General features: G+C 34.3%; 1 protein-coding gene across 47 annotated transcripts in view; it reads right to left on the bottom strand.

Moving 5' to 3' along the window:
• Positions 1 to 14,124, bottom strand: part of EPB41L3 (erythrocyte membrane protein band 4.1 like 3) — a 243,190-nt gene that overhangs the window by 83,438 nt on the left and 145,628 nt on the right. For 41 of the 47 annotated variants that reach the window (XM_056823691.1, XM_056823700.1, XM_056823694.1 and 38 more), the window contains exons 10-12: positions 13,162 to 13,259; positions 12,063 to 12,238; positions 8,917 to 9,137 (exon numbers count right to left, since the gene is read on the bottom strand). In XM_056823691.1, coding sequence (XP_056679669.1) covers positions 8,917 to 9,137; positions 12,063 to 12,238; positions 13,162 to 13,259 — 495 coding nt within the window. The remainder of the gene's footprint in view (positions 1 to 8,916; positions 9,138 to 12,062; positions 12,239 to 13,161; positions 13,260 to 14,124) is intronic. The other 6 variants (XM_056823699.1, XM_056823706.1, XM_007487683.3 and 3 more) reach the window with 1 other exon arrangement.

Below are 14,124 nucleotides of genomic sequence, written 5' to 3'. Positions count from 1 at the left end.
AGTTATAAAACGTTTAATGTCTACTAACTCTAAATTTCTATGTCTGGAGAAGTTTAAAAATAGCTTTCTTAGAGTGGATAATAATGTTTGTTCAGTGGGATAGAATTCCAATGTATATTTCTCATCCTGAGAATCTTGGACAATTAGAATTAAATATGAGTGTATTGGTCCCTTCTTTATATTTACCACTAAGGACCAAGTTTGTAAAAAATCATTGAGTTGTAATGATTAGGGGGAAATGATAGCCTTGAATAGTGGAGTCTAAAAAATGGCACATTCTGAAAGGAACCTAAGTTTTCATATAAAGTAAGTATATCAACTACTTCCAAGTGTATACTACTAACTTCAAGGAAAATAGTTTCTTTTTTCAAGAAGATAATGAATACTTACTTAAACAATTTATTTACATTATGAATTTGCTTAGTAAATTAATTTTTCATAGGTAGTACACAGATTAAGAGTCTAAGCTGTCCAAACTTACACAAATTCCAAATTAATAGAGCCCAAATTAATGAAGTTTTATTCTATTTCAGACATTATTTACATGTCAATTGGGGTAATATATAGTGACATGATTTTTATAATAAAACACAATGTCTGTACATCTTAAAGTTCTATTTATTAAACTTAACAATTTTAATGTCTTTATTTAAAGTCTTATAGCTATACAAATTGCGCTGAAGAATCTCAAGGGGTCATGTGAGGCAATTTCCTCCTCCTTGTGTAATGAGATCTGATCTGAGCCTAATGCCTTCCTGATTAAATCAATTCTCCATACACGGGAAATCTGTCCTTTCTCTCTTTTTCTGAACTTTCTGGAACCACCAAAGAGAAACTCTTCAGTTAATAATTATCTTTAAAGGAATTCTGTGTAGATGGGGGAAAAAAAAACATGTAGTTAAGCGTCATTAACTTTAAAAAATGTAGTCAATGATACTATAATTTTAAGGCATCATAATGGACATTAGTTGATTACATCAAATAAGAAAATTATGGAGTAGAAAAAGGCCCTAAGAAGCAACCTAATCCAGATGCTTTCACTGAGGAATGTTTAATTGATTAGAATTTTGTGGAATCTAGAAAACATTATGGATGATGTAGGTGAATTGCATAATGCTGATTATTTTTACTTGAGGAGTGGAATAAACTTAAAATAAATATTCAGTCTCATAATTTCATATTGAATACATGACCCTGCTAATAAAAAGAACCACATTCAGGAAGTAAGTTAATGCCCCAATACAAATTTAATGCCACTGAAGAATGACTGAATATATGGATAGTTCCATATGAAAGCAAAGTTTTATCAAAAGAAGATGGTTAAGTAAACTCTTCAGTTGCTAATTTTGATTCATTAAGTTTGGAATTTTTAAACCTAAAAAGATAGCTATGTGCTAGAAAGCTTCAGTCACATGTTCTCTCATTTGCAAAAATCAACTGCTGTGATTTGTTTTGCCAATGTAATGCAGACATGCCCAAGTTTAACATAAACTCATGCACTGTTTACAAGAAGATGTATACCCTGGATTAGGCACAAGATCTGTGTAGTTTCCTAAAGAAAAGTACAATGTTTTGCATAAGATTGCAAAATTTATACCAAAGCTAATATTAATTCCTATGAGTTATTTCTAGAATCAATTGTAAATTAAAGTGTTGTAAACTGACAGGCATAAGCATATATTTCATCTACTCCTAGCCTCATTAAATGTTACTACAATTGCTGTAACTAATGCAGATTTAAGGTAACTCTTAAAGGGAAGATATGGTGTTTAGGTAACAGAAGTTCTTCATGGCTAGAAACCCTAACCAATACATTTTGTTAATTTCTGATCTAGACATCCAAGAATTACTTTCTTTTATGTGGCTTATATACAGTGTTCTCCTTCATACTTAGCAATCTAAACTCTTTCCCTTCTCCCAACCTCCCAAAACCTCTACCAAAACACACAAACTTTATGCTATCTGTCTGTTACTGAGTATATTTTAATAAAGAATATATGCACCACCCGTTATAATTCTATATGCTCTTAGGTGAAATCTAAATCGATGTATTTTTAAAAATTGAAAAGACTTTATTTCCTCATCCTGTGTTGCCTTGACTTGGTGATTTATCTAAAAAATATGTAATGCATATGATACACACATATCTATTATATATGTACATATATTCAAAAGAATATACATTACTTAACATAATATACATAAATATGTATTGTGTGTATTGTATACATTCTCAGGAATATTTCGGCTATCTGTTGCAATAAAATCTTTCATTTTATGTTCATGCGAAAGCTGGTGTCTAGGGAGGAATTTAAAAAGAAAAAACTAACAGCCCAATGATTATGTTTAATGGGGTTTTTCCTCTCTTTTTGAGAATGAAATTTACTACAGGGCTTCTGTATAGAAGGAGAAAATGTAAGGCCAAAAGGGTAATCTGTTAGTTGTCCAGCTAATTTAAGTAGCTTTTGTCTCACCCCATACTATGTTTAGACCACAAGAAAGTATTCCAAAAGGAATCATAATTCTTGGAATGCCTGATGTAGAGGTTCATTTCTAGAAGCTCTAGAACTCACCAATCTACTGAAGCTTCACTGGTTGACTCTTCTGGGGTGGTCTAGATTTTCCTGATATTCTCAGTGTGTGTTTGGGTATGTGCATCCTGACTCCATCACCGAGTGAAAAAACTTGCTTATTTTACTTGTCTGACACAAAATACATGGGGCTGATCTCGCTACTCCTCAAGCAAATGACATCTAAGCTTTTAGTTTCAAGTGGTCCATCACAACTCTCTTAATGAAGTATGACTGGCAATGAGCATGTAGAGTTCCTCTCTTTATGAGCTCTGACACTGCTCAAATTTAGTGTCAATGCTAACTCCCTCAGAGTCAACACTCTTCACTAGCAAATCAGAATATTTCCCCACAACATCAATATAAAAATGCTTTAATTTCATACTTATTTTACATGTAATTTATCTTCCTTGGTAGAATTTTCCTGATATTTATGGCTAAATAAGAAATCTTAACGGGAATTTCAGGACTGATTTAATATTTATATTGCCAGGTGCACAGTGCCTTGGTGACTGGAAAGATCTCTTAAGTTCAACCCAGTCTGTGACAAAACACAAGGTGTTGTGCCTAACCCTGGGGACCATGCTATACTCTCAAACACACAAAACCTCTTAACATATTGGCACAGACAATAAATGAGGCTCTGAAAGTAGGACCACTATCGAAGCAGCCGTCTAACATTATTTCGGACTGAAGCACTGAACACAAAAAAGGAAGTGTGTTCTATGCCGAGGTACACACCTCTTCCTCTGAACTGTCACTCGGGTCATTGTCTAGTGAGGCGCTCAAGGAAGCTGCCTTGGGCTCCAGGTAGCAGAGGCACATAGCCAGAGGGAAGGAAAGAGTGAGGGCATACGGCACTGAGAAAGAAGCGGACAGCAGAAAGAAAAAGATGAAGAGGAAACAGGGCACAAGCGATGGAGAACGAATTGGGAGGTAATGCTGCAAGTTTGCAGGGAGGAAATTGGTTTCAGAAAGGTTGGGGAAAGAGAGGTACCCATCATCATCGAGAAGAGAAGGAAATGACTCCGGGAGTTGCAAGGAGAAGGAAAACAGCGTTGCGCCTTTGCAAGTTTGTTGTTTGTAGCTAAAGGCCAGATCTTGATCCCCTGAGTAAGCTTTCCCTTTCCCACTAGAATCCAAGTCAGGCTCACCACGGTTCTGCCCAGTGTCTTTGGCTGGCTCACAACCTAACGCTTTTTGAACATTCTCCTTACATCTCCTACGGAGTGTTGTTGGAGATGCAGTGGGACCATTATGTGAGGATGGTGAGAAGGAAAATGAATTGTTGCCAAGCCAAGGTGACTGATGAGAGAGAGAGGGAGAGAGAAAGAAAGTAAGAGAAAGCGGCAAAAAAGGTGCAAAAAGGACAAAAAGAAAAATAGTAATTAGTTCATTTTCTTCTAGGAATAAGTATAAAATTATAAAACAAGAATTTTAGCACTAGGGTAGTTTACAGAATTAAAAAAATTATTCAAGCTGTATACCAAAATTGTCATGAATGGCTAATAGCTACAAAATTAAAAAAACAATAACATATAAACAATATATTTGTTAATGTCTATGAAGTTTTATATATAACACATAAACATACACATATTTTTAAAAAATGCAACATGCATATCTAGTCATGTTCAAATCTAGATTTTATGGAATTCAAATGACTACAAAATTTCTGCCAAAACAGATTTTAAAAGTACTTTCATTATGATATGGACAGCATAATATCAGGAAAGGTTTGGGGGTCTGACAACAGAAATAATGACAATTTGAGATACCAAGACTTTCAAGAACTTTTGCTTGATCTCCAGATAAGAGAAATGTTGCTGATATTTCAGCTGGTTAAAAAATAGAAATAAATCCTGTTCAGGCACAAAATTTTCACCATCATTTTCATTGAGTTGTCAATCAAGTGAGCTACTAAATTTTACATTCCTGGCCTCATTCCTCTTGGAAATGAAAGGCTAGTATGACTTGGTCACTATAGCAATATAAATGAATTTCTACCCAGTTAACTAACAATATCCTAAATCAGACTTTCCAAAATTGCCTACAAAAAAAAGGTGTTTGATTTTTTTTTGGTTCCTGTAACTATAATTTGAAATGAAAACACCACCAAACTTCTTTTAAGAAATTAAGTATGAAAAATCAAGTCGTAAAATCTGCATAAGAACATTTCTTAAGATTGGCCTGACTAGTAGAATGGTTAACCCATCAAAGCATATTTCTTTCCCTTATCTCCAGTCATTATAAACTTGGTGAGAATAGGCATTTTTATGGATGGCTTCTTATCTTAGATTTGTCCAGAGTTTCCAATGAAAGGTAAGACTCAACTTTATTGCAACATGTCTGGCAACCTCATCCCATTTAATTATGATCTTAGAAGTTCAATTTGTTGTTCAACACAAAGGCATCACCCCCTCCCCACAATATAAATCTCATTACAATCTAGTGGAATAAGCATTGCTCATGGTGACTGATTGGATAGAGTGCAGGGCCGGGAGTCAGGAAAACCTCAGTTTAAATATAGCTTTAGATACACACTAGCTATATGACCGTGGGCAAGGCTTGTAACCTTTGTTTACCTCACTTTCTTCAACTATAAAAGAGACAATGATAGTACTGTTGTGAGAATTAAAAGAGAGAATATCTGTAAAACAAGTACTTCACCCAGTGAGTGGTACATATTAAGCTTTATAAAAATAATTTATCTAAATCTCATTATAATCTGGTGGAATAAGCAATGCTCTGCTCTGAGGCAGCTAGGTTGCACAATGGCTAGAACATTAGGTTTGGAATCAGGAAGACTTCTTCATGAGGTCAAATCCAGCCTCAGAAACCTACTCTCTCCATAACCCTAGGCCAGTGATGATGAACCTTTTAGAGACCACATGCCATGCCCACCCACCCCAACTGAGAGATATGTGCAACCCCCATGCCCCACTCTTACTCCATACAGGGGAAGGAGGAAGCACTCGTATTGGGTAATTGGGCAGAGGGGTGGAGGAAGTGAGGAATGTCTTCAACACATGTGGAGAGGAGTAAGGAAGTGGCCCAAGAACTCCCCTCCCCTCTACCTCTGCCACATGTGAGCTGCCCACCTTATCCCATACAGGAGGGAGGAAGAATTCCCATTGGGCTGTTAGGCATAGAGGTGGGTGATGTGAAAAAATGTCATCAGGCACAGTGGAGAGGGCCAGAGGCCCTATGCCTTTCTAGTAACAAACTCTGGTGGGGGACAGTGCACATTCCCACAATGAATGCTCTGATGAATGCTCTGCATGTCCTTTTGGGCACACATACCATAGGTTCACCATCACAGCTCTAGACAAGTCACTTATTCTTAAGTTCATTAATTCCTCAGCTGTTAAATAAGCTAGAAAAGGAAATGGCAAACCACTCCAGTATCCTTGCTGAGAAAAACCCAAATGGGAGTTAGACATGACTGACCACCAATAACAATAACAATTTTATTCCTTTCCTTTCTGGGAATCTTGAAACCATAATTCTAACTCTAGTTTTACCTTATTGAGAACTTGAGGAAAGATTAATTTCTTTGCACTTCAGTTTTACTATCATTAAAAAATTATCTACTTCTCTTTGTCTCAAAGGAAGATTTAGAGCATGATGAAATTGGGCAAGAAGCTCTTTCAAACAATGAATCATCTGATGTAGTATTGTTACTGGTATTTCATTCTTCATTGAAAAACTACCATTGGCTCCTAAAAGATTTGAGATATAGTCCCTTTTATATGCCTATGTTTTTGTGAATGTGTTTTTTAATTGACAAATAGGAAAAAAAAAAACCTCTAGGTAAAGCCTGTGACAACTGAAACAGGCCAAAGGAAATAACACTTTGAAAACAAATTAGTAATAATTTTACAAAGAACTACCAATTTGAAAGTGACTTCATATATGCTAAATATCTTTTAATTATCAAACTTTTTTAGTACAAAGTTTTTTACTTGTGTTCAATTCCATGATAGAGAAAATCGTGTCATCTTAAGCACCCAGGAATGGTACCTAAAACAGGAGGTATCTAGTAATGGATAAGAAAGCCATGTTTGATTGCAGTGGTCTCTAAAGGAGATCTAGGTCAGGGCAGTGGCAGACTTTTTATTTCAGGCATTTGAGTCTTCATCTCAAAAGGCTTTGAGAGTAGGCTACATCTAACACAGCTTCCCTTACTACATCTAACACTGCTTGCCTAAGAGACCATTCCCATAAAAGGAAAATACTTATTGATGCATTTTTCATGTATGTGACACTATTATTAATGAATTAGCATTCATTTTCAAGCCCAACACTATTAATGGTAATGACTTTGAGGTTCTACTTAGGAACAGGTGCATAACCTGGATGTGTAAAGCCCATTTATAATGTTCTGCCTCAGGCTTGCCCGTTAAATTCAGGGAAATGTAGAGAGCTGGGAAAGCAAGATGTCTGGAAACTGGGTCATTCGGGCAGAGAAGCATTTTCTAGCAACTGTGAGATAATTTGAACTTCTTTTATTTTTTTCTAAGGTGGGGAGTTAGAATGATGATTAAACTAATGCCTCTGAAAACTGATTAATAGTCTGGCATCAAGGAAGTATTCCCAGAATGCATTTTGAAGTACTTTACAAAGCATCTTCATTAGAACAACTCTGTGAAGAAGCAATGTAGCCATTATTTCCATTTTAAAGGTGAGAAAACTCAGGTTTGGTGGTGAAGGGGGCAGAAGAATGTGCATTATTACTATCATGCCTAAGGTATACAGATATTTTTAATAAAGCCTGTGCTATAGAATAACAATTAAATTCCTGCTTTTCCTACTATGGCATATGAAAACAAAATCTCACTATTCATGAAAAATATTTATAAATATGTATCTATACAAAACCTATTTTCTAATACAAACAAGCTTCTGAATCAAGACCATCCTTCTTCCTAATCTGTATTAGAGTACCAGGTAAAAGAAGTGATCATTGGCCTACAGAAAGAAGCCTAACCTTTTCATTATTGGGCTTAAGATTACCTGTATTTTAGATAATTATGTTACCATCAGGGTTTACATCCCTTTCATGAAATTTGGTGTAAAAATATTTCTAAAAATAAAAGTCTGAAGCATTATTTTAAAAGTGATAACTAAGAAGTCAAAGGATGGAAAGGACAAGTAAATGGGTTTAAAATTCAGGATCAGTCCATGTTTGGGGTCCCAGTGCTCAGTAAAGTGCTTTCTAAAGAACATATGGCAATGAAGCTTTGTAAGAGAGGGTTAGTGTGCTTAAGGTCTTGGGTCAATGACAATGTCTTAGAGGGCAAAAGTGTTTCATCTGAAAAGTCTAGGCTTCTTTTAGGATATATAGATTTGTCATGTTTATGATGAATATTGTTTTTATGATGTTATTGTTATTATGATGAATGCATTTCAGCCACAATTCTAACAGTTCTCATTCAAGTAACACATTAAAAAAACACCAGATTTTGTGGACTGATTTATATCAGAAATGGATATAATCTGCTGCTACATGTTTTTGTGAATATAATTAGAACTTGCTTTAAAAACCTTTACTATAAGTGAATAAATAGAAGGTCAACCAAAAATAATTATTCAAATTGTATTTGAATTGTACAGCTGCCATAAACAGCATGAAACTATCAAAACAATTAGCATAAAACTAGACACTGTTATTTAACTAGATTTCCTAAATTTTTAAAAAAACACTAAATTATTAATTACAGATCAATCCAAATGAAGATATAAAAAGTTAAGTAAACTATCTAAAAATTTTGTTGTTGTTCAGATGTTTCAGTTATATCTGACTCTTTGTGGCCCCATTTGGAGTTTTCTTGGCAAAGACAATGGAGTAGTTTGCTATTTCCTTCTCCAGCTCATTTAACATATGAGGAAACTGAGGAAAATGAGTTAAGTTACCAAATACATCTAACCAGAAGAATGACAATTTTGTACCTTTGTTAATAAAAAAAAAATATGCCAAGTACTGGGAGAGGAATATGGGGCCAGAAACAAATTGAAGAAAACAACTGTTTAGTTTAAATTACAAAATCAAACAAAATCCCTAAATTGTTATCCTCACATTATTATAAAATAATTTTTAGAGGCATTCTCAGGATAGCTGTTGAAAGTCTTATATAGAACCTCAGTTTTTTTTAAATGAATTGTGTCAGAAACAAATAAGAATTGTAAAAATAAGTTAATGAATAAAGCTGACAACATTTATGTAACCAATGCTGAAATGTGTCCTCCCATGACTTAACACATTCTTCACTTATTTCCTCTTATAATGACTTGGTAGTCCCCAGGACAGTGAATAAAACTACAAAAGAAGCCTTAAAAAATCTACCTTTGCCTCATGCCGTATTGCTGAGACTGGAGTGACTTCTTCAGTCTTTTTCCTCTTGTCCTCTTCCTCATCATGCTCTTCTTCTGCCTTTTTCTCCGGCGTCACAGTTGTTATCAAGTTGGTCTGAGAGATGCCCTTTGTTGTGGTGTACTGGCCAGTACCAACCTCTGCAGCAGACATAGAATCCTTCATGTATATTTCATGGTTTTCATTCACTGATGCTAAAGGCAAATAAAAAATCTGAAATAGTTAATTCTGTATTGTACAAAAAAAAGGCAAGTTAACAATATCACAATTATTTTTTTTTTACTGCATGTCAGAAAGCTTGGAAATTTGGCTGATGAAGTTTGCTCAGTGAATATTTAAGCCTAAGGGCACAAATAGCTTTTCGATATTTTGTATACCCACGTTAGCAAATTCTTTAAATGCTTAACACATGAAATAATCTGAATGATTTTAGCAAATCCCCATGCTCACTGGTAAGTAATAATTTAAAAGAATGAGCTCTGAAACTCTAAAAGTCCAGAAGCAATTGGAAATACAGGAGGAAAAGCCTCAGTTGACCCCTCCTGTAAGTTTGTTTACAGACCATCAGATATCAAGCAGCCACCTCCTAGAGTTCAGTCCATTCAATGCTAGAAATTTTAGAGGACACATTTGTTTCAATAACATGGCCAAGATTTGGTGTTAAGATGGTAAAAATATTTTTTAAATTATATTCTTGGAAATATATTTCATTAACAAGTACTATATAAATACAATTTCTCCAAGATACTTGGAAACATGATCCCAAAATATTAAAGCCATCATGACCATTAAACACCACTATCTAGCCAGAGATGAACATCACAAGTGGTAAGTGATTAAATGAAGACTAGAAACATTCAGATCTCCATTGCCATGTAACCTTATGGCAAGGAGAGGCATTGCAGGCATTTGTATTGCACTGGGGGAACATGACAGGTGCTAAATGGAAGGCATGCAAATGCAATGCATGCAGAGCATCTAAGAGTTAAGAAACATCCTTTTATTATTGTGAGAATGTTTGAACTAAAAAGACCCAATGAAATTGCAAAAATTTAATACTAATTATTTTAAGGCTTGAAAAATAACATAAAATTGATCAACACTTAACAAAATTTGTCTCCAAATACACAATAGTTAAAGAAAAAAGAAAAATGAACTGCAATCGGCATTTGATTTAAAAAAAATTTTTGAAACTAAAACAAAAGAGTGAAAAGGGATTCTTACAATCCTTGTAATGGCAAAAGCACTTCACTAAAGTTTTTTCTTTTTTTTAAGTTCACTTTACCTCACGTTGTGTATACCTAAATCTTAAAGCCCCTCTAAAAGGTTTCAAAAAGTTTCTTTAACTCAAGATATGTCCCTGGACTTATCTTAAATACAATACAAGTAAGCAAAAATGCAATTTATGCTTCATCATGCAATCCCCAGCTTGCAATCAGCAGAATCCCAATCCATGAGAGACAAGACATACTAACATCATTTTTGGGCAGGGAGAGGAAGAGATAGGATGTTATTAGCACATATACTTGACAAAGTTTTTCCCTTTCATAGCAACGAACATCATACCAAAATCATTATGACAACCACATTCAAAACAAACACATTTTCTTAAGAAGAAACAAGACAAATATAAAATGGTAAAATAAAAATTTTAAAGACATGGCTTTAATAACATGAATTTCTTAGATCTTTAATATAAAGTAGCTAACTCAGAGTCAGAGTCTATGATTAAAAAAAAAAACAAGTGAGACTATTTGGGTAAGCAGAGAGAAGTGGGTATTATTAGCTAGAAAAAATAGGGATATTCTAATCTATATTCAATTATTTCAACTGCAACTTAGGAATAGGTTTGTGTTCCAAGAGTGCAAATGTAAGTTGATTTTTTGAAATGTGAACATGGAAATATGGACAAAGAAACAATGCTACCAATGGTGGCCTAATGTATCTTGAAGTAGAATATCAAAGCCAATTTTACCAATAACTGTATCTGAACTACTTTGAATTATCTATCATGGATAACATTGTTTCTAGGTGGAAATGCATTCTGAGAGTTCCTCAAGGAATATATACAATACATCTCCCTTTCTCAGCAGTTGGGCGGAGAGAGAGGGGAAAAAATGCCGAGAGGAAGGAAAAGTACCTATAATATGTATAATATATTATATAATAAAAGGAATTTAAAAAACAATCTTATACCAGTAAAATTTTACCATATATTCATTGACTTAAGTTTTAGTAGTAGTTAATGTTTCTAAGTTTGGATATTAAGGAATTCTTTTATTAACAACAAATCAAATTAACTTCAAATACTTAATGTAGTTTCGATAGTAGACAACAAAGCCTAATATGATCATTTTTATCTGTCATTATTAGTCAATTATAAAAACTAAATTATATTCATTACTTAAAAACAAGATACATGTAATAGTATTTACTTTCTGGAACTATCAATAGACTTGTTCCAAAGATTTATACAATGTTGGTCTGTTGGCAACTTTACCAATATGACTGGTATATTCATATATATCTATATCTATCTATCTATCTATCTATCTATCTATCTATCTATCTATCTATCTATCTATCTATCTATCTAGCATTACAGTACACCTTTCTCTTGAATTTCCTGAGTTATTATTAAAGTCTAAGAGGCATTATGGATAGAGAACTGGCCACGAAGTCAAGAATATCTGAGTTTCATTCATGCCTTTAATACCTATTGAATGTGTGACACTGGACAGATCACTTAGCTTCTTCCCTACAAATCTATAAAACAATAAATTGCAACCCAGGTACACAGATGTGCATTGGCAGAGAGAATTTCCCTATACCAATGAATTCACAGGTGCAGAACAATCCCATCCCTCTCAAAAAAAGGTTAGTCCACCATGGAAACCCCATAATGGGTTCCTCATTTCCTACAACACACTGTGTATATTTTGATCTATGTGAAACTGAAAAATATTAAAATTGAGGCTGCAGTCACCCAGCCATACACAACAGATTTTTCTTTTATCACAAGATGAGGAAATCTGAGTTTATAAAAAGCGCGTGACTCTTGGGCCGATCTTGATCATAACAGGTACTAATTATGAAGTGAGTTAATCAATTGCTCTTACCGCCATCCAGGCTGCGGGACATTGTGTACCGTTTGCTGGAAGAGCGCTCAAAATAAGGTGCCGGTCGGTCTATCAGTGCACTAGCTCTCCTTGTTTGGGCTTGTGTTCTGCCACTATAGCGGAATTTGGATCCCAAGGTAAGGAATTTTTTTGGTGGTGCTTCTGGTAATAGGAGCCTACGAAGTATCAAGGAAAAATAATTATTAAGAATTCTGTCATCTTTCTTTATATATCTGTCTGTCTCACACACACACACATGCCCACTTATGGAAAATGAAATACTACAGATTCTTTTTCAGTTTCAACAAATTATTCTGTAAACATCAAGCTAAGACTACTGATTTGATTAGAGAAGTACAATTAAATCCTAATGTAATTTTTTTGAAGAACAAAAAGCAATTAGGTGATATTAACGAGAAAAAACAGTTATTTCCCCAAACACGTCAGGTTTCATATACTGTTTTTGGGGCAGAGATTCCTTCTTCATTATGTGAGTAAGAAGGAGATATTGAAATGTAAGGTAGTGGTGGGTAAATTTCAAAGAACTACTGAATTGGGGTATAGCTGGGTAGCTCAGTGGATTGAGAGCCAGACCTAGAGGTGGGAGGTCCTACGTTCAAATCTGGCCTCAGACACTTCCCAGCTGTGTGACCCTGGGCAAGTCACTTAAACCCCCCATTGCCTAGCCCTTACCACTTTTCTGCCTTGGATACAATACACAGTATTGATTCCAAGACTGAAGGTAAGGTTTGTTTGTTTTTTTAAAAGAACTACTGAATGGAATGAATATTCTGAAAAAAAAAAGAGTTAGTATATAATAGAAAAGAAAAAGAAAAAGTTTCTAGAAATAGTGTCAAGGAAAAGGTTTGGGTATGAACTATAAAAAGCTGTAAAAGTGTCAGAAACTTAAGTATAAAAATGTACATGAGCCTGTAAACTAATTAAGTTTCTAAACCACTAATTTAAGTTGTAGAGAAATGCACACTTCTGCATGTTAAATATATTTCTTTCTCCAAGAAATCTTCTCTGGTATAATTAATTGCTTATAGTTTGTTTCTTAGCTTAAGCATTTTACAGATATAAAATAATTTCTACTTACCTGAAAAATGTGTGGTGTTCAACACACACTTTCCATAAACGCTTCGCAGCCCGATGGTTTGGCAACTTAAACCCAATGGTGCTTTCAAATTGTTCAAACTAGGTGAAGAAGAAAAAAAAACACAATTGAACGCTGACTTTTTAAAATACAAAATGTGTATACAATAATTTTATAACATGTAATAGCCTTGGAAATAGTTTGAAAAGATCTTTAGAATCCTCACATACTTTTATTTAACCCCCCTATATATATAATAATGTCTCTTCTATATTTTGTTTTTAAGTAAGCCAAATTTCAAAGGAATACTTCCTCCTTAAAATAATCTTCTTATGCAGAAAGCTTAGAGGACCTAAAGACCTTCCTCCAGCAAATATTCAATTTTACTGTACACAAATCATAATTTTACATTGTTGGGTTTTCCCCCTATCTTTGTATCCTTAGTGTTTAAGCATTGAGTGAATGCTTTTTTGGCCAAATATTAAGCTTGGGTATTCTCTTCTTACAATCAGTTTAGAAAGCCCAGTTAAAGTATATAGTCCAATTCCCTAAAAGTATTTGTCTAGTCAATGAATAAAATTCCTGAGAGTTCTGAGAAATTCTTTAATTGCATTCTTTGCCCAACAACATATATCTGGCTGATTTGGTGGTTCAATTTGAATCATCTTGAATTCTTGCCAATGTGAATTTTTTTGGTCTCTATTTTATTTAAGTTCAAAGTTATTTTCTTTTGGTCCAAAATTTTCATAGTTTTCAGCACATGACTCAGATATCCTTTGGACATTTCACTGAAATTTTTTTTAAAATCTTCCTGTATCTTGATTTTATTTTGGTGTTTGCTGAATTCAATTGATGATGCTACCTATCAAACCACCAGGGGGCAGTAATAATAAACATTAATATCTCTCAGACTAAGCAACCTGTCACCACCTTTTTACCAAATACATTTTTGGAGTGTCTCTACCC

This window comes from Monodelphis domestica, chromosome 3, assembly GCF_027887165.1.
Source record: "Monodelphis domestica isolate mMonDom1 chromosome 3, mMonDom1.pri, whole genome shotgun sequence".
In the NCBI taxonomy this organism is placed as follows: domain Eukaryota; kingdom Metazoa; phylum Chordata; class Mammalia; order Didelphimorphia; family Didelphidae; genus Monodelphis; species Monodelphis domestica.
This window is presented reverse-complemented; position numbering and strand designations above follow the sequence as displayed.